This window comes from Ovis aries, chromosome 1 (assembly GCF_016772045.2).
Source record: "Ovis aries strain OAR_USU_Benz2616 breed Rambouillet chromosome 1, ARS-UI_Ramb_v3.0, whole genome shotgun sequence".
Classification (NCBI taxonomy): Eukaryota; Metazoa; Chordata; class Mammalia; order Artiodactyla; family Bovidae; genus Ovis; species Ovis aries.
The window spans coordinates 34,284,851-34,308,302 of NC_056054.1; the positions used below are offsets into that span (position 1 = coordinate 34,284,851).

Sequence of the window (23,452 nt, forward strand, 5' to 3'; positions counted from 1 at the left end):
AACAAAAGGAAATGAGTTTTACAAGCAGAGCAACTAGATCTTAACTCCAACCCTGCTATTTATTTGAAGTGGAACTCAAACATGTTATAAGTCCATCCTATATCTTGGTTTCTTCATCTACAGTATGGGGATGACCTCTGCTCCCTCACAGGCTTAATAAAAGACTTTAAATGATATAAGAAGCATAAAGCATATTGTATCATGCTTGGATCACAGTTGGTACTTAATGCAATGTGGCCCCTTCCATTATTTGCTTCTATATAACTTCATGTCTGTGGGGAAAAAGAGGAAAATAAAATACTTAAGGAAAGTCAGTTAAGTGCCTTGCAGTATGCTAGGCTCTTTTATATTCATCATCTTACTCATTTCTGCATAGCTTTCCTTTTGTGTACTGTTCTCCCCAGATTATATAACTTAACCACATAACCTAAATTTTTATAGCTGGTAAATGTTCAAGTGGATTTGAATGCTAGTATGTCTAAATTCAACACCTGTGCTCCTTCCATCATATCTCCCTGAGCAAGGAACCTGGGACAGCATGCATCTAAGGAAGGAGATGCAGGTGATTTGGGTATGACCTTTCTGGCTGGAAAAATTTTAATACTTTTGCCTTGTTTTTCTAGTTCCTTAAGGATGTGAGCTGTTGGAAAATATTAGATATTTACTTATGGGTTCTCTTCCTAAGTAAGGGATAGCAGAGGTGCTATTCCTAAAAAGTAAGCCATGGTTTACCCATACATTGTGCTTCCTCAGGCCCCTGACCTTTGGCCCACCATCAGCCTGAACCAACCAACATACAGCCCTCCTTAAGAGTCTCATATAAGTGTTCTCCAGAGGAACAGATGAATAGGGTACATGTGGATAAGAACATGTGCATTTTATAATGCAGTTATAGAGGCTGGCAAATCTCAAGATCTGCAGGGTAAGTTGGCAAAGTGGAGACTCAGGAGAGCTGATGGTGTAGTTTCATTCTGAAGATGGCAAGTTGGAGACTCAGGAAGAGCTGGTGTTTCATTTCAAGTCCGAAGGCAGGAAAAAAGCCTATGGCAAATTGAAAGGTTTTCAGGCAGAAAGGATTCTGTCTTAGTGGGGGTTGGAGGCAGGTTGAGGAATGCATCAGCCTTTTTGTTCAATTCAGGTCTTTAACTGATTAGATGAGGCCCACCCACATTAGGGAGGGCAGTCTTCTTTATTCAGTCTGCTAATTTAAATGTTCATCTCATCCAAAAACTCCTTCACAGACATACCTAGAAAAACATTTCATCAAATATCTGGGCACCCTGTGGCCTGGTCAAGGTAACATGGAAAATAAACTATCATGGGTCCCTCCCCAAAAATATACTGGCCTCAAGGTAAAACACTCTATCTACCCTCTAATCACACCACTCTTTCTTGCCTTTTCCGTATACTTTATTCTTTCTAGCCTTGTTTACTCTATAAAAGACATACAATTTATGTGTAACTCTTGGGACACTTAACAGATTTTATGGTTATAATATTCTCCTTATTGCAGTAAATTTTCCTCCCCTATTGCAAAAGCCCCTTTACCCCCTTAAAATAATCCATACTAAGTCTCTCCTAGTGATCACCCACCTAGAACCAGACATCCTGGAGTGCTAAGTCAAATGGGCCTTAGGAAGCATCACAATGAAAAAGCTACTGGAGGTGATGGCATTCCAGCAAAGCTATTTTATATCCTAAAAGATGATGCTATTAAAATGCTATACTAGGTATGCCAGAAAATTTGGAAAACTAAGCAGTGGCCACAGACTGGAAAAGGTCAGCTTTCATTCCAATCCCAAAGAAAGGCATTGCAAAAGAATGTTCAAACTACCATACAGTGGCACTCATCTCACGCGCTAGTAAAGTAATGCTCAAAATTCTCCAAGTGAGGCTTCAATAGTATATGAACTGAGAACTTCCAGATCTTCAAGCTGGATTTAGAAAAGGCAGAGGAACCAGAAATCAAATTGCCAATATCCATTGGATGATAGAAAAAGCAAGAGAATTCCAGAAAAACATGTACTTCTGCTTCACTGACTGCACTAAAGCTTTTGACTATGTGGATCACAACAAACTGTGGAAAATTCTTCAAGAGATGGGAATACCAGACCACCTTACCTGCCTCCCGAGAAATCTGTGTGCAGGTCAAGAAGCAACAGTTAGAACTGGACATGGAACAACAGACTGGTTCCAAACTGGGGAAGGAGTATGTCAAGGCTGTATATTGTCACCCTGCTTATTTAACTTACATGCAGAGTACATCATGTGAAATGCCAGGCAGGATGAAGCACAAGCTGTAATCAAGATTGCCAAGAGACATATCAATAATCTCAGATATGCAGATGACACCACCCTTATGAGAAAAAGCAAAGAGGAACTAAAGAGCCTCTTGATGAAAGTGAAAGAGGAGAGTGAAAAAGCTGACTTAAAACTCAGCATTCAAAAAACTATGATCATGGCATCTGGCCCCATTACTTCATGGCAAATAGATGGGGAAACAATGGAAATGGTGAGATAGTTTATTTTGGGGGGCTCCAAAATCACTACAGATGGTGATGGTAGCCATGAAATTACAAGACCCTTGCTGCCTGGAAGAAAAGCTATGACCAACCTAGACAGCATATTAAAAAGCAGAAATATTACTTTGCTGACATAGTCAAAGCTATGGTTTTTCCAGTAGTCATGTATGGATGTGAGAGTTGGACTATAAAGAAAGCTGAGCACCGAAGAATTGGTGCTTTTGAACTGTGTTGTTGAAGACTCTTGAGAGTTCCTTGGACTGCAAGATCAAACCAGTGTATCCTAAAGTGAATCAATCCTAAATATTCATTGATGCTAAAGCTGAAGCTCTAATACTTTGGCCTCCTGATGTGAAGAACTGACTCATTGGAACAGACCTTGATGCTGAGAAGGATTAAAGGCAGGAGGAGAAGGGGACAACAGAGGATGAGCTGATGGGATGGCATCACTGACTCAATGGACGTGAGTTTGAGCAAGCGTTAGGAGTTGGTGATGGACAGGGAAGCCTGGCCTGCTTCAGTCAGAGTCGGACAAAATTGAGCGATTGAATTGAAGTGAAGCCTCTCCTAAGTAAATTTAGATCTGTTTTTAATTTGACAGAAACAAACTAAGTTTCTGAAACTAAGGGCTTAGGTAAATAATATGGCACATCCGTATTACAGAATGATACATTTTGAAAAAGAATATACTCACTGATGAGTAAAGAGGTCTGTGACATACTGCTGAGTTAAAAAGGCAAACTATAAAATTGCATACTTGTAATATCCCTTGTTCATAAAAGTAAACATGTATGTATGGTATGTGCATGTTTGTTCAGTTGTGTCTCTTTTCAAGACTGTGGACTTTAATATGCCAGGCTGCTCTGTTCATGGGATTTCCCAGGCAAGAATACTAGAGTCGGTTGCCATTTCCTCCTCCAACAGATCTTCCCAATCCAGGGATCAAACCTGTGTCTCCTGCATTAACAGGCAGATTCTTTACCATTGAACCACTGGTACCTTAATATATTGGTAGGGTATTCTCTATGAGTTTCAGGGGTAGTTATCTCTGGGAAAAGGAAATAAGTGGAAAATTTTTTCTGCTGTCTTTTTGTAGTCTTTGAATTGGCTGTAAGGAATTTGTATTATCTTTGTAAACTAGAGAGAAAAATAAAAAGCACAGTATTTCTACATATTATATTTCTGCATAATAGCTTTGTGATCTTGATTTTTGTTTAAAAAGTAGTCGACTCTGGCTATGCAAGCTAGGGCCTGGTGGATTAACCTCATAGACACCTCCCCACACCCGCCTCATAGATGTCCACCCTTGTTTACCTTCCAGAGGCTACACAATCCCAAAACTCTCTGCCAAAGGTAGAATCCTGCACAGTTTGTCTGTTTCTCCTCCCGGCCCAAGGCACTGAAGCCTGTTGGGAATCTGGGCTGGCTCCCTCTGCGCCCAGTTCCCCCTCTGGGAATCATCCCTGTGGCCACTGTGAAAGGGTGAGATGGCCAGTGACGCCTCTGGGCTCTGGGCCAGCCTTCCTTTTGGGCATGGTCTGTTCAATCTCCCTGGTCCTGTGTCCAGAGAATGAGACTTTGGAATGGAGAAATTAGATTTTGTTTTATTTACAAAGCTTAAAGTTGCATCTTACTATCACTTCAGCATTTTCCCCAAAATCTCCACGGGCCTTCTCCCTTCCCAACATACGCACTGGATGAGCCAGATGGAGACTTAAAAGACATTAAGTTAGAGCATTATGTTTGGAAACCTTTCCTGCTAAATTCCCATGGTGACACGGTTGAGGGCTTCAAGGATTTTACTCTGACATTTGGCTCAGTGCCAACCTGGCATATTCCACTCCTGCTTGTGGGTCCTTCAGTGCCAGCATCTTTGCTCACTCAGAATGAGGTCACTGTCTTTGTGGTTGAATAGTGGACACTTTCTACTCTTCACTTTTTGTTCTACAGCACAGCCTTAGAGCTTGATGCTGGGCAGAGGGAAGGCAAAAGGAGAAAGGGGTGGCAGAGGATGAGATGGTTAGATAGCATCACCGCCTCAATGGACATGAATTTGAGCAACCTATGGGAGGTAGTAGAGGACAAAGGAGCCTGGTCCATGAGGTTGCAAAGAGTCCAACATGACTTAGAGACTGAACAACAGCCTTACAGACCTACAGTTTTCCAGCCCCAGATTACCATCACTTCCCTGTAGAGTACCTTCCCATCACAGTTTCTCACTATGGATTAAGTTCGAGATTAGAACCCCTGAACCTCAGCCCCCAGATCTGGATGTCTCATAGATGTCAGGGCTAGGGCATCCAGCACTCTGGGGCATTTCCTCTCTAGTTAAACCAAATTAGATTTATGTGTTGATTCCATTTGGGGAAAAAAAAAAAAAAGTCCTGGTTTTTGGAAAAAAGTTTAAAAACCACAGCAACATTCTGTTTATTCATATATTTTAGATGTTTCTAAACTTTGGTAATAAAAGAATCTAACTTCTTAGAACACAACAACAAACTCAGCCCTTTTTGCCTTTATGTGCAGTGTTTCTCTTTGTAGCTTGGCTATTGAAATAAAATAGCTATTCAACAGCTGTTAAATTGAGTTCTTCATAACAGCTTCCCCTTGCCCAGTTGAGTTCACCGTACATTCCCCTCTCCTTCTTTATATGTATATTTGTATGTCTGTATCTGCATTTATATTCCCTTGAAGGATCTCAAGACCCTGAGACCCTGGTCTTTTAATATTGTCTGAGTATTGTTGAGTTTTGCTGTTAAACCTGACCAAAGGGACACGCTGTCATCTGCTTTCCATATTCTGTCTGGTAAATGGTTGGTTGTCAGGACAACAGCATAGAAGGTGGAGGGTCATTGATAACCACATGAATTCTTTAAACAAATGTGATGAGAGCAAATTCCAGGGTGTGCTTTAGAGCCATAAAAGAAGAGGAAAGGTTTCAGACAGGTCCTTCCTTTTACAGATTTGATACTCCCTTAAACATTAGCTTCACTTGTAGGTGAAAAACCCTGAATCAAGGCACTGCCCTTGTTGGACAGTATGCTTGTCCTTCCAGCATTTTAAACAGGGCTTGAACAGCACCCCAACTTGAGTACCTGTGCTCTTGACCGAAGCCCCAGGACAGCACTGGGGTTCCCTGTTGTGTCTCTGCAATAGACTGAGTAAATGTCCAAGACATATTGTAGAAATGAATGATCTCAAGTCCTCCCAGTGTTGGTTTTCTGATTTATATCTGCAAAGAAAATCAGTATCCAGAGACTTTAAGTAGTTTTGTCCAAGGCCCTTAAAAGTCTGAGGGTGGGAATGGACACAGAACTAGAACCTGATTTCATCCTGACTCCTAAGACCACTCTTTTCATTATAGCATACTGACTCACTGCAAAACTTACTAGCTAACTAAATAAATAAGGAATAAACATTTTAAAATGACAGAACACTCCTAAGATATAGTATATGGTTTTCAAAACAGGAGTGGAAAACCTTTTTTTCAAGGTAAAATCATTGGGGGAAAAAAGGAATAGTATGTAATTTACTATTCATTGAAAATAAGCAATTAATTCTGCCCTCCAGGGTGAATTTATGTCTCACTTATTTGCACATGAAAGTACAAGATTGGCTTCATTTATATGAAACTAAGACATCTGGTTGGGAAGTGAAAAATTTGGTCAATTACCTGAATCATGTTTGGTCTACATGATAGAAAAGCCCCAGATGTCTTCAGATCACCAGATGTTTGATGATGTGTGGTTAACACTGGACCCACCAACTAACTTCTTCACGTGAGAGCTTGCTGTTTGTTTTCCCCATTGTTAGAAGGCTGTTAGCATTTTGTAAACCAGCAGTTTGCTAACAGGAGTCTAGACTAGAGTCCGACTATGGCCCCTGGCAAGGTGTTCACTGGTGTGTGATAGGATGAGAAAATAAATCCTATAAAAGGAAATATATTTAATTTTAAGAGAATGTCCTTTATGTTGAGGTCATCCCCTTTCTCTTCTTTTCAGAGATAGAGCATTGTGACAAATGATCGCAATTCTAGGATTTTTTAAAAATAAATCCAGGAGACTAAATAAAAAGTTGAGAAGCCTGTGTCAGTCCCCAGTTTTTTCTTTATATGATTTTTATTTTTTTACTGAATTATGCAAAGAGAAAATAAAACTTGCCAGACCACAGCACAGCTAATATCTTCAGCACAATGACAGCTAAAATAGTTTCATATGCTTCCTGAATTTGCCTTCCCCTAGCAATAGGAGAAGTCTCCACGGCAGAACTGTATGCCTGGGTTTTAAAATCATTGGTCATCTTAACAGTCAAGTGTTTCACTGACAATCATAATTTTTCCTTTTGAAGCAAACATTTGGTCCTTAAAGTAACTCTGAGGGGAACACCTTCAGCGCTTTTAAAACATTTCACTCTGGAGACATACCATGGAGACACAGCCATGGGGAGACACTTTTTGTGCTGGAAAACTGGACTCCATTACTGTGAATATTTTAACAGATTTTCACAGTTTCTCTGGTTTGTTCTCATAAACCCAAAAGCATATATCTCCACATGCCCTAACACTGAGGCTCTCTCCCCAGCTTTATAATCTCAGCCAGAATGAACTGAGTAACCACTGTGTCAGGCAGTACCTATACACTTGCAATTCAGAGTCACAATAACCATGACATCTACATTTATTAAACATTTCCCATGTGGCAGACAGAATCCTGAAGTACTTCTATATGTATCACCTTGTTTGACTCTCAACCACTTTGGGAGAAAAATATTCAATAGCATGATTGTAGCCTTTTTAAAAATGAGGATATTGCAGCAGGGAAATTGAATCAGTTGCCCAGGTCACAAGCCCTGTGATTGGTAAAGCCAGGATCCTCACCCAAGCCTGCCCACCTCCTAACCTGACCTTCCGAGTGCTCTGCTAAACCAAAAGAGCTCTGCCCTCAAGGTGGTTAGAATCTAAAATAGGAGAAGGAAGCAAAAGGGGGGGGGGGAAAGCCATTATGTAGAACAGAATGATATAATTCCAAGAAACATGCTGTGGGATTGTAGAGGAAAGACTGATTAATTATGATCTACCCAGGAAAGGCTCTTTGGAGGTGGCCTTAGGCTAGGTGAGGGCAAAATAGGGCATCAGCAATTATCTAGAGAATTAGGTCACTGTGGGTGTCAAAGTGGATGATTTCAAGCTAAAAAACTGCACTTTATGCTCTGAATAGTTTAGAATTGGCTGCCTACACTGCTGGAATCCACTGGACTTTTGCCAACTCTCCTGTTCTCCCTGTGACTTAGACCCTGGCTTAGGTGAGCTTCCTGCTTCAGTTAGGGTTGAGGCAGGATGGGAGTATGGAGAAGTGGAGGAAGCCTGTCTCTGGTTGGGAGCCCTAGGGTTCATTCTAGACTCTACTACCACAGAGAATGACGCCAGGGAACCCACCTTCCTCCCTGATTCAGTGTTTTCTGCTGTAACAGGAATATGCTAAAGTTGATGGTCCCTAATGGCCATTTGAAGTTCTGAGTCTCTGTCTTTGGAATTTGCCTAGGAGAGAAAAGGAAGGATCTAGATGGATCAGCATGCTGAGATTTCATGTTCCTGGACATGACCCACTTGGGAGCCTCTTGTGAAATGAATCTTCCTCCTGTTATATCCATGACAGTCAATATATTCTTGAGATCATCCTCTCTGGCTCTGTATCTCCCACCTTGAATCTATGTGGTATAGTAGGAAGATCTCCGACTTTGGAATCTGAGAATCTGGATTGAAACCCAGACCATGTCCCTCATCAGAGAGATGAGTTTCAACAATTGTGTAACCTTTCAGTTGTGTTTATTTCTACAATTGTAACATAGTGATTCTGGGCTTCCCTGGTGGCTCATACGGTAAAGAAGGGAAAGGCGAAGATACACCCATCTGAATGCAAGTGTTCCAAAAAATAACAAGGAGAGATAGGAAAGCCTTCTTAAGTGAGCAATGCAAAGACATAGAGGAAAACAGTAGAATGGATAAGACTAGAGATCTTATAAAGAAAATTGGAGATATCAAGGGAACATGTCATACAAGGATGGGCATGTCAAAGTACAGAAATGGTAAGGACGTAACAGAAGCAGAAGAGATTAAGAGGAGGTGGCAAGAATACACAGGAGAACTATACAAAAAAGATCTTCATGACCTGGATAACCATGATGGTGTGGTCACTCACCTAGAGCCAGATATCCTAGAGTGTGAAGTCAAGTGGGCCTTAGGAAACATCACTATGAACAAAACTAGTGAAGGTGATGGAATTCCAGCTGAGCTGTTTCAAATCCTAAAAGATGATGCTGTTAAAGTGCTGCACTCAATATGCCAACAGATTTGAAAAAACTCAGCAGTGGCCATAGGACTGGCAAAGGTCAGTTTTCATTCTAATCCCAAAGAATGTTCAAATTACCACACAGTTGTGCTCATTTCTCATGCTAGCAAGGTATGCTGAAAATCCTTCAAGCTAGACTTCATCAGTATATGAACTGAGAACTTCCAGATGTACAAGTTGGATTTAGAAAAGTCAGAGGAACCAGAGATCAAATTCACTGTATCATAGAGAAAGCAAGGGATTTTCAGAAAAATATCTACTTCTGTTTCATTGACTATACTAAAGCCTTTGACTGTGTGGATCACAGTAAACTGTGGAAAATTCTTCAAGAGATGGAAATACAAGACCACCTTACCAGTCTTCTGAGAAACCTGTATGCAGGTCAAGAAGCAACAGTACTGAACATGGAACAACAAACTGGTTCAAAATTTGAGAAAGGAGTACAGTACATTGTGCAAAGTGCCAGACTGGATGAATCACAAGGTGGAATCAAGATTGCCAGGAGAAATACCAGCAGCCTCAGATATGCAGATGACACCACTCTTCATGGCAGAAAACGAAGGGGAACTGAAGAGCCTCTTGATGACAGTGAAAGAGGAAGTGAAAAAGCTGGCTTAAAACTTAGCATTCATGGCACCTGGTCCTATCACTTGATGGCAGATAGAAAGGAAAAAAAGTAGAAGTAGTGACAGTTTTTTTCTTGGGCTCCAAAATCACAGCAGATGGTGACTGCAGCCATGAAATTAAAAGACATTTCCTCCTTGGAAGGAAAGCTATGACAAACCTAAACAATGTACTTTGGGGTTGCAAAGAGTTGGATATGACTGAGTGACTGAACTGAACTGAAACAATGTATTAAAAAGCAGAGTCATTGCTTTGCCAGCAAAGTTCTGTATAGTTAAAGCCATTGTTTTTCCCGTAGTCATGTACAGATGTGAGAGTTGGCCCATAAGGAAGGCTAAGTGCTGAAGAATTAATGCTCTCAAATTGTGGTGCTGGAGAAGACTCTTGAGAGTCCCTTGGACTGCAAAGAGATCAAACCAGTCAATCCTAAATGAAATCAACCCTGAATATTCATTGGAAGGACTGATGCTGAAACTCCAATACGTTGGCCACCTGATGTGAAGAGCCAACTCATTGGAAAAGACCCTGATGCTGGGAAAGATTGCTGGCAAAAGGAGAAGGGCGAAACAGAAAATGAGATGTTTGAATAACATCACCAATTCAATGGACATGAATATGAGCAAATTCCATAAGATAGTGAAGGACAGGGAAGTCTGGAATGCTGCAGTCCATGGGGTCACAAAGAGTCAGACGTACCTTAGCTGCTGAACAACAAACATGGTGATTCTAATACTAGCCTCACAGGTTTGTTGCTATTACTGAAGTGGATAGCAACTGAGCAATGCCAAGAACAGTAACTGAGAGTCCATCAGTTCAGTTCAGTTCAGTTGCTCAGTCGTCTCCGACTCTTTGCGACCCCATGAATCACCGCACGCCAGGCCTCCCTGTCCATCACCATCTCCCGGAGTTCACCCAGACTCAACGTCCATCTAGTCCGTAATGCCATCCAGCCATCTCATCCTCAGTCGTCCCTTTCTCCTCCTGCCCCCCAATCCCTCCCAGCATCAGAGTTTTTTCCAATGAGTCAACTCTTCTCATGAGGTGGCCAAAGTACTGGAGTTTCAGCTTTAGCATCATTCCCTCCAAAGAAATCCCAGGGTTGATCTCCTTCAGAATGGACTGGTTGGATCTCCTTGCAGTCCAAGGGACTCTCAAGAGTCTTCTCCAACACCACAGTTCAAAAGCATCAGTTCTTTGGTGCTCAGCCTTCTTCACAGTCCAACTCTCACATCCATACATGACCACAGGAAAAACCATAGCCTTGACTAGACGGACCTTAGTTGGCAAAGTAATGTCTCTGCTTTTGAATATGCTATCTAGGTTGGCCATAACTTTTCTTCCAAGGAGGAAGCGTCTTTTAATTTCATGGCTGCAGTCACCATCTGAAGTGATTCTGGAGGCCCCAAAAATAAAGTCTGACACTGTTTCCACTGTTTCCCCTTTGAAAAATAGGCATTAGTATTATTAGGATATTTATCTTCCTACATGTAAGTCATATATGCCACTTCTTGGCTTATTGACCTACAGTGGCAGTTGCTTGTTAGAACAAGTGCAAACTCCTTGGCCTAGTGTCCATCTTGCCTTCCTCAGGCTCACTTAGCTGTAAGACCTGGGGCTTTCAACCTATAACTTGACCACCATCCACTTCTTGAATCTGACTTGACCAGGCAAGGAGAGTTTGAGAGCCTCTGTTTCATTCAGGATGACGCAATGACGTGTCACCATAGCATCACCGTACCTAGTGAGAGCCTTGGACCTGCTGGTCAGTCATTTTCTGGGCACGTGTATACATCTTAATACATTACATTGTGCAAGAGTTAGATGAGAGTGTATTACTTGTGGGATTATATAAGGAAACATGTTCCTCATCTCAGTAGCATTGAAGAATTAACCTTCAATCCTGTCTCTGCTCTTGACTGTCCCAACTACTGATATTCAGCCTTGTGTGTGTGTATAATCTTTCTAAGTTAGTTGATCGCAACTTTATGTTCTTTCTAAAAGAAATCTATAAATTCAGTTGAATGAACATTCTTGAGAATGTGTGTTCTAGAAAACACTGCTGGCTGCTACGGGGAGGGGAAATGAATGCAGAGATAAATACAATTGTCTTTGAGCTGTTCTCTAATAGGAGGGAAGGAAAGAGAAACAGGGAAAAGACAAAACATAACGTAAGGGTTATTCAAAGCTTGATTTAAAATATATTGTATGTTTATTGAGTAAACACCTACTATGAATCAGAATAGAATGGTAGGGATATAGCAATATGAAAAAGAGAGTCCAAATCACAAGAGAGCGTACGGTATTGGAATAGTTACAAGATATAACTCAGAAGAGGTATTGGTTGTGAATAGTGTCTATGAGGGCAGAGATCCTCATCTCTCTTGTTCCTTAATGCATTTTTGTCATGACAACAATGCTTGGCACATAGTAGGTATTCAGTAAACATTTCTTTAATGACCAATGAATGATGAGGCTATCATCAGAAAATTATTAAATCAGTAATTTAAAATACAGTTTAATTCCTAGTTGAAACAAGGTTATTTTTAGCAGGGAAATGAACAACTTCTCGTTTCAGAAGATGTCTTTCAACAGGTGGCAGGACATGTCACATTTGAGTTTTTCATTACTTACTCTGAGTGAATAGTTGTAGGCATGTGTACTTCCCATTTGGGAGCAAGAATTACTGGAATGTTGTTCAGTGAGTCTTGTATCAGTTTTGGTTCCAAATCTAGAAAGCCCCCTGAACCAACCTGCCTAGGTGCAATCTCTGTAGGAGAATTTTGGTGCTAGATATGGCTGAAGCCCCTGATTCTGTCAGTTCTTTTAAAAATAAGTATCAATAGCCAATCTACTGGCAGCCTTAAGCAAATAATGGTATTATGTTTTGATAACTTGAGGCCTCGTAGTTCACATAACTTTGGACCTCTACCAGAATTGGACCAGGTCTTTACAAATCTTTGGAACTATCCCAGCTCATAGCTTGCCCATGTGAAACAACAAAGTCATAGAAACCACCACACTCTTTTGAAGTAATTCCCAGCCTGTTGTTTGAGAGTTGCATGTTCCTGTGTTTTGTTCTCCCATCACAAAACCAGATTGAAAGTGGATTCAATCTGAAAGTCCTCAGAGACCCACTCTGCAGGCAGGGCAGGATGTCACTTAGCACTGTCCTGGTTGATCCGGTTGGCCTGTTGACCTTGGCAAAAATGAGCAGGGAGGGGTCCAGTGCCAAGCACAGAGGAACCAGGGTCACATACCACCCACGCCCAAACCTCTCTCTGACATTTGCACGGGCTTTGAGCCAGCTCTCCCCTTGGGTTTCATCTCATGTTTGTAGGAATACAAAGGAACACTGAACCTTCCAGTTAATATGACACCCCGCCCCCACCTCCCCCTTCCTGGAGAGGATAACAGTTCTGTTGACCATTATAATGCATTTTCTGTCTCCCAGCAATCCACGCAGTCATTAATTTCTGCTGCTGACGTCAGGAAAGAGGATTATGTGTGTGTCTGAAACTGTTCCCAAAGTGCTCATTAGTCATAGATAATTGAAAAACTGGTAGAGGAAGATTTGGTGTAATAGTAGCCCCTGCCTATGCAGAGACTGTAACCACCAGCTAATTGTAGGCCCCAGTTTGTGACCCTCAAACCGACTCTGCCCATCAGAATGGGAATCAGTGGACAGAGGGGCTCAAGAGCCCTCAAAGTAATTGCTTTTTTACACCCCAAGGTGAGGGTGTGTTCATGGGGAAAGCAGCCAACCAGATCAAGAAAGTAAGTAAAATGGACTAGGGTTTCTCCCCTGCCTTCAAGCTGAGGAGTACTGTTTGGAAAAAGTGTGCAGAATTCTCCTGATTTTAATCTTGCTTTTATTTTAACTTAACCAGTTTACTTTGATCACAGAAGAAGTTCAAGGCCAGGTACAGATGAAGCACAAGTGGCAGAAACAAGGGCCCACCCTGGATCCCAATCCCCACTGTAACAATATTCTGTGCTTTTTTTCTAGGACTTTTCTGGAAGTGTGTGTGCCTACATTTCTGTATTCTTTAAGAGAATTCATAAGTGGGAGCATACTCTGAATACCACTCTGCATCTTGCCATTTTCACTTGATTTATCTTGGACTCCCTTCCAAATTCATACCTTAATTCTTCCTCATTCATTTGAATGGTTATGAAGGATGCTGCTGAGTGCATGTGCTCTAATTGACTCATCCTGCACAGATTTAAGGGGGAAACGCCTTCAAAAATATTACACAAAAAAGCACATGTTCCAGGTAGAATAATTAGAAAGTATAGGTTAGTAAAAAGAAAAAAGTCATAATTTCTCTATCCAGAGAAAAGTTGTTCTCTGTATTTTCCCCCTAGGAATGTATTTCTACAAGTAAGTCCATCTACATCTTTGTTGATGTCCTTAACAAGAATTCATCTCTACATAATGTTTCCCAGCCTGAAGTTCCTTTTCTAGTGTTTCTCACTGCAGATTTATCTTCTTAAGTAATAAATATAAGAGTTCAAAGTCACTACTCATCAGGCCACATGGCCTTAGTTGGCCCCACCTGAGGTCCCCCACTGCCTTTCTTGTCCAGGCTGCCACTATTCTCTCCTCCCTGGTGCCCGTTTTGGCAACATGTGAAAGCCTCAAACACCCCGTGTGCCCCTCCAGGCTCCCTCCAGGGAGTTCGCTTTTCGCTCTAATGGCCTCCATCTCCCCAAGCACTGAAACGAGCAATCTGCCACCTGTCTTTCTAAACCAGGCTCAAATGTCACCTTCATCTTGATTTCCTGTTCTTTCCCGGGCTACCCTCACTGTCCCTCCTTGGTGCTCTGGGACCAACATGCACATTCCACCTTGAAAGCATTTTCCCTATGGTCTAGAGAGACTTGGTTTGCTCAGACTACTGTGTGAGCCTTCTGAGGTCAGAAGCTCCTCATTGAATCTATATTACTCATTCCCCAGCACCTAGATCTGGGCACAGGACAGTCGAAAATATCTGGGGCCATCCTCATTATCTTTGTTCTTGAAATGTCTGCTAAAATGAGTGAATAAACAGTTGAGTGAAGAAGGGAAGAGACTGCAAATGCTGGGGCTGTGAAGTTCTCATTAAGTCTGGGAAAACCGATATGGGGATTAATTGAATTTTATGGTGAAAGAAGAGCGAAAGGAAGATTATTTCCGGAAAAGTTGTCAAGACACACTAAAGCCTACTCTGACAGCTCCTCTGGTTCCCAGTGTACCTCTGGCTGATAAAGTGTGATCTCCTGGGATGCCTTCTTAGAGGTCCCCACCTGTTTCTATCATCCCATCTTATACCAAGCTGTTTCTCTTTGGGCTCCAGCTAAACAAAGCTTCTTCCTGCTTGGGGTCCAGGGAAATGATTTCTGAAGGCTGTGGTTCCAATTCACAAGAGGATGTTAATCTTCGTGCATATTTATTTTTGTTCTTAGACCACGGAATTGAGGAGAAAGCCTGGCTCACTGTGTTAGTTCAGGTTCTTTGGAAGCAGATGCTGAGATAGATTTGGGTGTATAAGATGGTTAATGGGGGTTGCCATCTGTGAAAGAAAGGGGATTGTAGTAGAATTGGGCAGAGGGTGAATTCAAATGTGATGAAGTCTGATGAGACCTTGGCTCACCGGGCAGAGCATCCTGTTCTGGAGTGAGTGGTGCACAACAGAGCCCTCTGCTCCCATTCTGTTGAGTCTCCAGTTGTGGCCATACTGGAAAAGTCATCACCTTATCTGATGACCTTGAGGAACTGGCAGTTGGAGGCTGTCTGCTGACCTGACTGCCCACTGGACAGCATGTCCCTGCTCAATGGGAATCCAAGTGGTGATGGCTCCCTATCTACCAGACTGCCCGCCATTTCTCACTCCACAAAATCTCCCGTATCTGCCTCTGTTTCTGCATCTCACTTGCCAGTAACCTTAATGAACGCCCTTCTCTATTCTCTGGTTACTGAGAGAGCTTCACTACTGTTTTCCCTTACATCATTCTGTCCACTTCCAGAGAGATCTTTAAAAAGATGCAAATCCATGTCTGTGAGTCTGGGTTGTTGTTTTTCAGTCATTGAGTCACATTCAGCTCTTTGCGACTCCATGGATTACAGCACGCCTGGCTTCCCTGTCCTTCACTATCTCCCAGAGTTTGCTTAAACTCATGTCCATTGAATCGGTGATGCCGTCCAACCATCTCATCCTTTGTCTCCCCTTTCTCTTCCTGCCCTCAATCTTTTCCAGCATCAGGGTCTTCTTCAATGAGTTGGCTCTTCACATCACATGGCCAAAGTATTCGAGCTTCAGCTTGGAGTCTGGGTACTATATTCAGTGTCTTATTGTTGTTGTTGTTCAGTTGCTCAATCATGTAGGTCTCTTTGCAAACCCACGGACTACAGCATGCCAGGCTTTCCTATCACCAACTCGCGGAGCTTGCTCAAACTCATGTCCATTGAGTCGGTGATGCCACCCAACCATCTCATCCTCTGCTGTCCCCTTCTCCTTCTGCCTTCAATCTTTCCCAGTATCAGGATCTTTTCCAGTGAGTTGGCTCTTCACATCAGGTGGCCAAAGTATTAGAACTTTAGCATCAGTCCTTCCAATGAAAACTCAGGACTGATTTCCTTTAGGATTGACTGGTTGGATCTCCTTGTAGTCAAAGGGACTCTCAAGAGTCTTCTCCAACACCACAGTTCAAAAGCATCAATTTTTAGGCACTCAGCCTTCTTTATGACCCAATTCTCACATCCATACATGACTACTGGAAAAACCATAGCTTTGACTAGATGAACCTTTGTTGGCAAAGTAATGTCTCTGCTTTTTAATAGACTGTCTAGATTTGTCATAGCTTTTTTTCCAAGGAGCAAGCATCTTTTAATTTTGTGGCTGCAGTAACCATCTGCAGTGATTTTGGAGCCCAAGATAATAAAGTCTCTCACTGTTTCCATTGTCCCCATCTATTTACCATGAAGTGATGGGACCAGATGCCATGATCTTAGTTTTCTGAATGTTGAGTTTTAAGGCAGCTTTTTCACTCTCCTCTTTCACTTTCATCAACAGGCTCTTTAGTTCCTCTTTGCTTTTTGCCATAAGGGTGTTGTCATCTGCATATCAGAGGTTGTTGATATTTCTCCCTTCAATGTTGATTCCAGCTTTTGCTTCATCCAGCCCATCATTTTGCGTAATGTACTCTGCAAATAAGATAAATAAGCAGGGTGACAATATACAGCTTTGACGTACTCCTTTCCCAATTTTGAATCAGTTCGTTGTTCCATGTCTGGTTCTAACTGTTGTTTTTTTGACCTGCATACAGGTTTTGCAATATCTTGTAATAAACTATAATTAAAAAGAGTAGAAAAAAGAATATATGTATATATAAAACCAAATCACTTTGCTGTATATCTGAAACTGGCACAATATTGTAAAACAATTATGCTTCACACACACATGCAAAAGCGAACATTCATTCACCTCACTCCCAGGCTTAGCTCTTTCAGAAACTTACAGCAATCTTTGTGATAAATTGAGACACCATCATCTGAATTTCCGCATGTACCTCTCCAACCTCCTCCACCCACTTCTAGGCCCCACCCCAGCTTCTATACCAGCTTACTCAGCCCTGTTGGTGGTCTCCTCTCTTTCTTGGCCTTTGCTCAAAATGCTGCCTCTACTGGGAAGTCTGCTTATACTCCTCCAGCATGTCATTTGAATCCAGATCTTCTGACTGCAAGCCCAGGGCTCCCTCTGCATCTCATCAGCCAATGTTCCTTTCTAAATTACTGTCCAAAAGGCTTGGAAATGTACCCCACCCAGCTAAGTCTTTTTCTTTTCTGGACTTTTTTTTTTTTCCATTGAAAATTGCAGGCTTTGTGCTTGTGAGGATTGAGGATGAATAGAAGTTCCCATTTTGACCCTCCTACAAAAATTCACCCTTTAAAAAGAAATCTGAATATAGTGCACATGATTTCTACATGGGCCACTTTTTAAACACATGCAATGTTTGTTCTACAAATACTTCTCTTGATTCCTTCCTTCACCTAGAAGCTGCACTGAAATGTAAAGAACAGGAGCACAGGGTTGGTATCCATCAGACTGGAATCCATGCCCGTGTTGCAACACTGTAAGTCATGTGATTGTGGTAAATTTACTTTCCATTCATAAGTTTGATTTTCCCCATCTGTCTGCACAATGAGGACAAATTAGAATAGTACTCACATAGGGAATGTTCCCACAGTAACATAGGGTTTCTGTGACAATGAAGTGAGAAAATGTGTGATATATCGTTAGGATGGTCCCCAGCATAGAAGTGCTCAGTGAATGGGAATGCTCTTTGGTATGTACTGGATACTAGACAGAGTGACATGATCTAGACAGTGTCCAGAGCCAGACTGTCCACACCCAAGGGTGTTACTTTCCTCCAAATTCCTGCTGGCTGTGCATTCAAAGCAGACTAGAGATTCTCTGGGCCCCCCACCCCATCATTTGAGTATCTGGACCTTATCCTCCAGTCCAGTGCTGTCCAATAGAAATATAATGTGAAAGTGAAGTCGCTCAGTCATGTCTGACTCTTTGTGAGCCCTGGGCTATAGCCTACCAGGCTCCTCCGTCCATGGATTCTCCAGGCAAGAGTACTGGAGTGGGTTGCCATTTCCTTCTCTAGGGGATCTTCCCAACCCAGGGATCGAACCAAGTCTCCTGCATTGCAAGCAGATGCTTTAACCTCTGAGCCACCAGGGAAGTGCAATATAATGTGAGCCACATATGAAATAAAAAATGTACATGTAATTTAAAAAATTAATACTTATTATTATTTTTTACTTTGGGCTGAGCTGTGTCTTCGTTGATGTGTGGGCTTTTCTCTAGTTGTGGCAAGTTGGGGCTACTCTCTCGCTGTGGTGCATGGGCGTCTCATTGCAGTGACTTCTCCTGTTGAAGAGCATAGGCTCTAGGGCATGAGGGCTTTAGTAGTTGTGACACATGAGCTTAGTAGCTGCAGCACACAGGCTCTAGAGCGCAGGCTCAACAGTTGTGGTGCACGGACCTAGTTGCTCCGAGGCATATGGCATCCCCCCGATCAGGGGTGGAACCCATGTCCCCTGTATTAGCAGGTGGATTCTTTACCACTGAGCCTCTAAGGAAGCCCTGAAATTTAACATTTTCCAATAGCCACTTTAAAGAAAAAAAAACATAGGTGAGATTAATTTTAATAAGTTTTATTTTACCTACCATATCCAAAATATCATTTTAATATATAATTGATCTAAAAATTATTCATGAGATATTTTACATTCATTTCCTCATACAAAATCTTTGACATCTGATGTGTATTTTCTAATTAGTTCCTCCCAATTCAGACTCTAAATTTTCACTGTGAATACTTGATTTAGATTTCTCGAATTAATGTTGAAAAATCGATTTTGCTAGTTGTTCCAAGAGTACTTAAAAGTTTTTCAGTAATTGAATTGAGTATCAGCTTTGAAATTAAAATGGAAATTAATTCAGATGAAATTAATTTAGCACCTTAGTTACTCCAGCCACATTTCAGAAGTTCCACCCACATATGCCTAATGGCTCCCATACTAGACAGTGAAGCTGTAGAGGCCATGCAGTGGGTTCAGTCTTCTCCTGCTTTCTTTTCTTAGCTAAACTTTTTCCAAATTGGAGAAAATTTGAAAAATGGATACAAAATGGTATTGTAGAGGTGGTTTGTTTTTGGTTACAGGAGATTGGTGAGCCATTCACCTTCTGCCTCCCTCTAATTCCCACTCTTACATCTGTCCCCAGGAGTCCTGAAGCGCCTCTGTTCATCCCTGGAACTCCATGAAACAGTTAACAAGTGGTGGGAATCTTAGCACTGAGCAAATGGCACCCATTCAGAATCTTAGAGCCTTGAAGCTCAGAAAGATCTAGCATATATAGAGGTCCAGCTCCATACCCTCCTTATTTTATAGAAATAGTTACTGTAAATTCTTTGGCAGAACAAGGGTTGTGGGAGGCAGGGGGCACTCAGCCTCTGCTAAACACCTGGGAGCAGATGGATCACTTCATTCTCTTCTGCCTTGCATGGTTGTCTGTGTCCTGATCTCTTCTCCCTAACTAGGTTGGGGTTAAGGACTGCCTTTTACTGTGCTGTGGCGCCTACACAAAGCAAGACAGTCAATAAATTCTTAACTGAAGGCCTGGCTGACTGCAGGAATTCAAGGTCACTTGAAATATCAGGGTCAGTGCATTGCACAACTCCAAAGAACACCATTCAAACTGTATTCTGATTGTGCAAGTAGCAGCCTTGTGAAGTCTGCAAGGTTTAAGCTGGGCTCTCATTCCCAACCGAGATGAACTTCTAAGAAATTCTTTATTGGAACAAAATAATTTCCTTCCTTATCTTCTGACAGGAAGCAACTACATAAGTAAATTTTCTTAACTTCTTGGAAATATACATTAATCAGGGAGTATGTATGGATATGAGATTGTGTGGTGTGTGTATAATATATGCTGGGCTGCTATGTTACGAAGCACGTTTGGAACAGTTTGACCATTTCAACCTTGTCTCCAAGTGGCCACTGTATTTGTATCTTTTGAAATTTCCCATGAATGGAATCTTTCTCTGATTTGAAAGATGCCTTAGAGCTCTTGGCTTTGTAAAGCACTCTAGAGCGTGACCTTTGGGAACCAAGCTCATACACCTAAGTCACCAAATGAGCACAAGGACTCTTTGTAGCTGCATGGTTTCTATCTTCATGAAGTTGAGAAAAGGCAGAGGAGAGGGGAGGGGTCCAAGAGGTTCTCTTAAGAAAACTCTCTCTTTGCTTTTGTGTTTTTCAAGCTGACAGGTGTTTATTTTTTCTCCTGTCTACCCAGGAAACCAAGTGCTGCCTCCTGGAGCTTCTCTTGGAAGTGGGCTCACACCAGAGGCAGCAAAGGACCTTGGCCTTCCTCCTGGAATTGCAGTGGCAGCCTCACTAATTGATGCTCACGCAGGAGGACTAGGTAATGTCTTTCTCCGTGTCACCACTAGCACTATGTTCCGTCACTCTCTAGGATTGAACACACTGCTTTTCTATTTTTAAAGCAAAGATTGAGAGCTAGTGATTCTAGTTAGAGAAGAAAGCCTTTTTACACTTAAGCATATGTATAGAATTATAGAACTTTTCATCAACTGTAGAATTAATTTATAATTTTATCAGTTTACCCATACAAACTAATAGAAAAATGATATAAATAAATACCTGGATGGCTCTTTGGTTTACTGAAAACTTGATAAAGATATGTTAACTTCCAACTAGCATGTATGACAATGGTGTACTTAGCTGTACTACTGTTTTCTACACATACTCCAAAGCCCTTGCAAATCTAATTTTATTTTTGTAATATATTTGGCTTATATCCCATGTCCAGTTACTTGGGTATATTCCTGATTTAATCTTTTAAGTAAATCTATAACCTGGCATGCTTGTATTCATTTATTCATTCATCAAAGAACCAGTGAACACTTGTATCCCAAGCATGGTGCTAGGAAACAATGAATTAAAAAAAAACAAAACACAAGGTTTCATCCACCAGTGGAAGGCAGACAATGAGGCAAAGTTTACCGTAAAGTGTGATGACTCTCTCCTCTTCTTCATTCTCATTGCAGTTCTTTTTTTTTTAGGGGGGAGTGGATTTTTCATAGTCTCAATATTTCTTACTTCAACTATAGACAAACTTTTTTTTTTTCCCTAGCCTTTCTTTCTAACAGTGTTTCTTTTTAAATTATGGTTCAAACTTCTTAAGATCAATTTAGGAGATCATGACCATTAGATTTTCAGAACAGAATGGACTGACCAGAGGAGAACTTTTTTTGTAGACCATACATTTCCACTGCAGTTTTATGTATTTGCATGTGTACAGTGCTCCATAATGAAAGTGAATTTCTTACTATAGATTACCATAAAAAAACTTTGAAAAATATTTTAGTCCATACTTCATATTACAGTCAAATTTATCTATCAAATGCTTACATCAAACTGCACTCACAGACCTCTGTCTTTACATTTTTATTTCCATGTCTTTCAACATGTGTTTCTCTGCCTGGGGATGACTCATCCTCCACTTTGCCACTAGCTAACTTCTACTCTAAGTTGAAGACCATCTTAGATGCTTTATCCTCTGTGTAGCCTTCTATGGACGACGCTTCCATTTATATCTAAATTCCCTAAGCTGTCTTTCTTTCATCGCTTTTACCTACCACTATGGAAGAAGTGATTGTGTTGTAATTGCTGTTTTATCTGCTTGTCTTTCCCGCTAGACTGTAAACTCCTTGAAGGCATGGGCATTGTATTATTCATCCTGTATAACCTATGCTCAGCCCTGTTTCTGGTTCTCACAGGAGCTTGATAAATTTATTAAATGAATATTAGGTCAAGAATAAGATAAAAATGGTCCTAAACTGTAGAGTGAAAGTTAATGTTTCCTTACACAGCAGATTATTAAGCAATGTCTAGTCTTCCGCATGGTCTTTGGAGTTTCAGAGCAGAAGAGGTATCTGCAAAAATGCCTGTTTTATTTATCTTGATGTGTTCAGCATTCAACACAGTGCCTGAGAAATAGTAACAAGCCAATAATGCATGTGCATTGGACAATATTGATTATAGGCAAGGGTGTTTCCTTCCCTTTTTAATGTGGGCAGTGTGCTCTTTTGACTGGAATGTCATGATTTGTTTTCTAATAACAGGCACAAAGAAAACTTGTGGCCTAGACAGACATAGAGTGTTCCTATATCCTGGTAATCCCTACCTCTCATGTCCTGCATGAGGCAAGGGAAGCCTCCTCCATCAAGCTTTTTCAGTTATCTTGGGGCAACTGTCTCAGTCATCCGCCTGCACCCCAGGAGACAAGGACTTGACTTGGACCACCACGTGCTGAAAGAAAAAGGGCTACACTTGGTAACATTCAGAACTCTGGTTCCCTTGTCAGTTTTCCAGACCACTCTAAGGAACAAACCCAAACCTGCCTTCTCACTTCTGCCCAGGGCTCACTATACCCTTTAGGAGAGGAGGCTGTGTCCTGTGTGGTACCTGGTACTTGAAGACACTCAGAGTCTAAGTTGACCTGCACTGAGAGGATTCCGGGCCATGAAATGAGCACCCACACATTTTCCTAAACCAGAGATAGTCAGTGGCAGAAATTTTACCCTTAGAAGCTTTCATTTTGGTTGCTCAGTCGTGTCTGACTCTTTGCAACCCCATGGACTGCAGAATACCAGGCCTCCCTGTCCATCACCAATGCCTGGAGCTTACTCAAATTCATGTCCATCAAATTGGTGGTGCCATCCCACCATCTCATCCTCTGTTATCCCCTTGCCCTCCTGCCTTCAATCTTTCCCAGCATCAAGGTCTTTTCAAATGAGTCAGTTCTTTGTATCAGGGGACCAAAGTTTTGGAGTTTCAGCTTCAACATGGTCCTTCCATTGAATATTCAGTCAGAACTGATTTCCTTTAAGATTGACTGGTTGGATCTCCTTGCCGTCCAAGGGACTCTCAAGAGTCTTCTCCAACACCACAGTTCAAAATCATCAGTTCTTCGGTGCTCAGCTTTCTTTATAGTCTCTAAGACTAGACATTGCTTAATAATCTGCTGTGTAAGGGGGAAACATTAACTTTCACTCTACAGTTTAGGACCATTTTTATCTTATTCTTGACCTAATGGGACTATATTCATTTAATAAATTTATCAAGCACCTGTGAGAACCAGAAACAGGGCTGAGCATAGGTTATACAGGATGAATAATACAATGCCCATTTATAGTCCCAACTCTCACATTTCACATCCATACTACTGGAAAAACCATAGCTGTGACTAGACAGATCTTTGTTGGCAAAGTAATGTCTCTGTTTTTTAATGTGCTGTCTAGGTTAGTCATTGCTTTTCATCCAGGGAGCAAGCATCTTTTAATTTTATGGCTGCAGTCACCATCTACAGTGATTCTTGA

General features: G+C 41.5%; 1 protein-coding gene across 18 annotated transcripts in view; it reads left to right on the forward strand.

Annotated features, from left to right (window-relative positions):
• The window catches only part of FGGY (FGGY carbohydrate kinase domain containing), a 625,499-nt gene that overhangs the window by 237,916 nt on the left and 364,131 nt on the right, over positions 1–23,452 (forward strand). For 17 of the 18 annotated variants that reach the window (XM_012158173.5, XM_042248740.2, XM_012158100.5 and 14 more), the window contains one exon: positions 20,344–20,472. In XM_012158173.5, the coding sequence (XP_012013563.3) occupies positions 20,344–20,472 (129 nt within the window). Of the gene's footprint in view, positions 1–19,786; positions 19,893–20,343; positions 20,473–23,452 lie in introns of those variants that run through there. The other variant, XM_012158791.5, reaches the window with a different exon arrangement.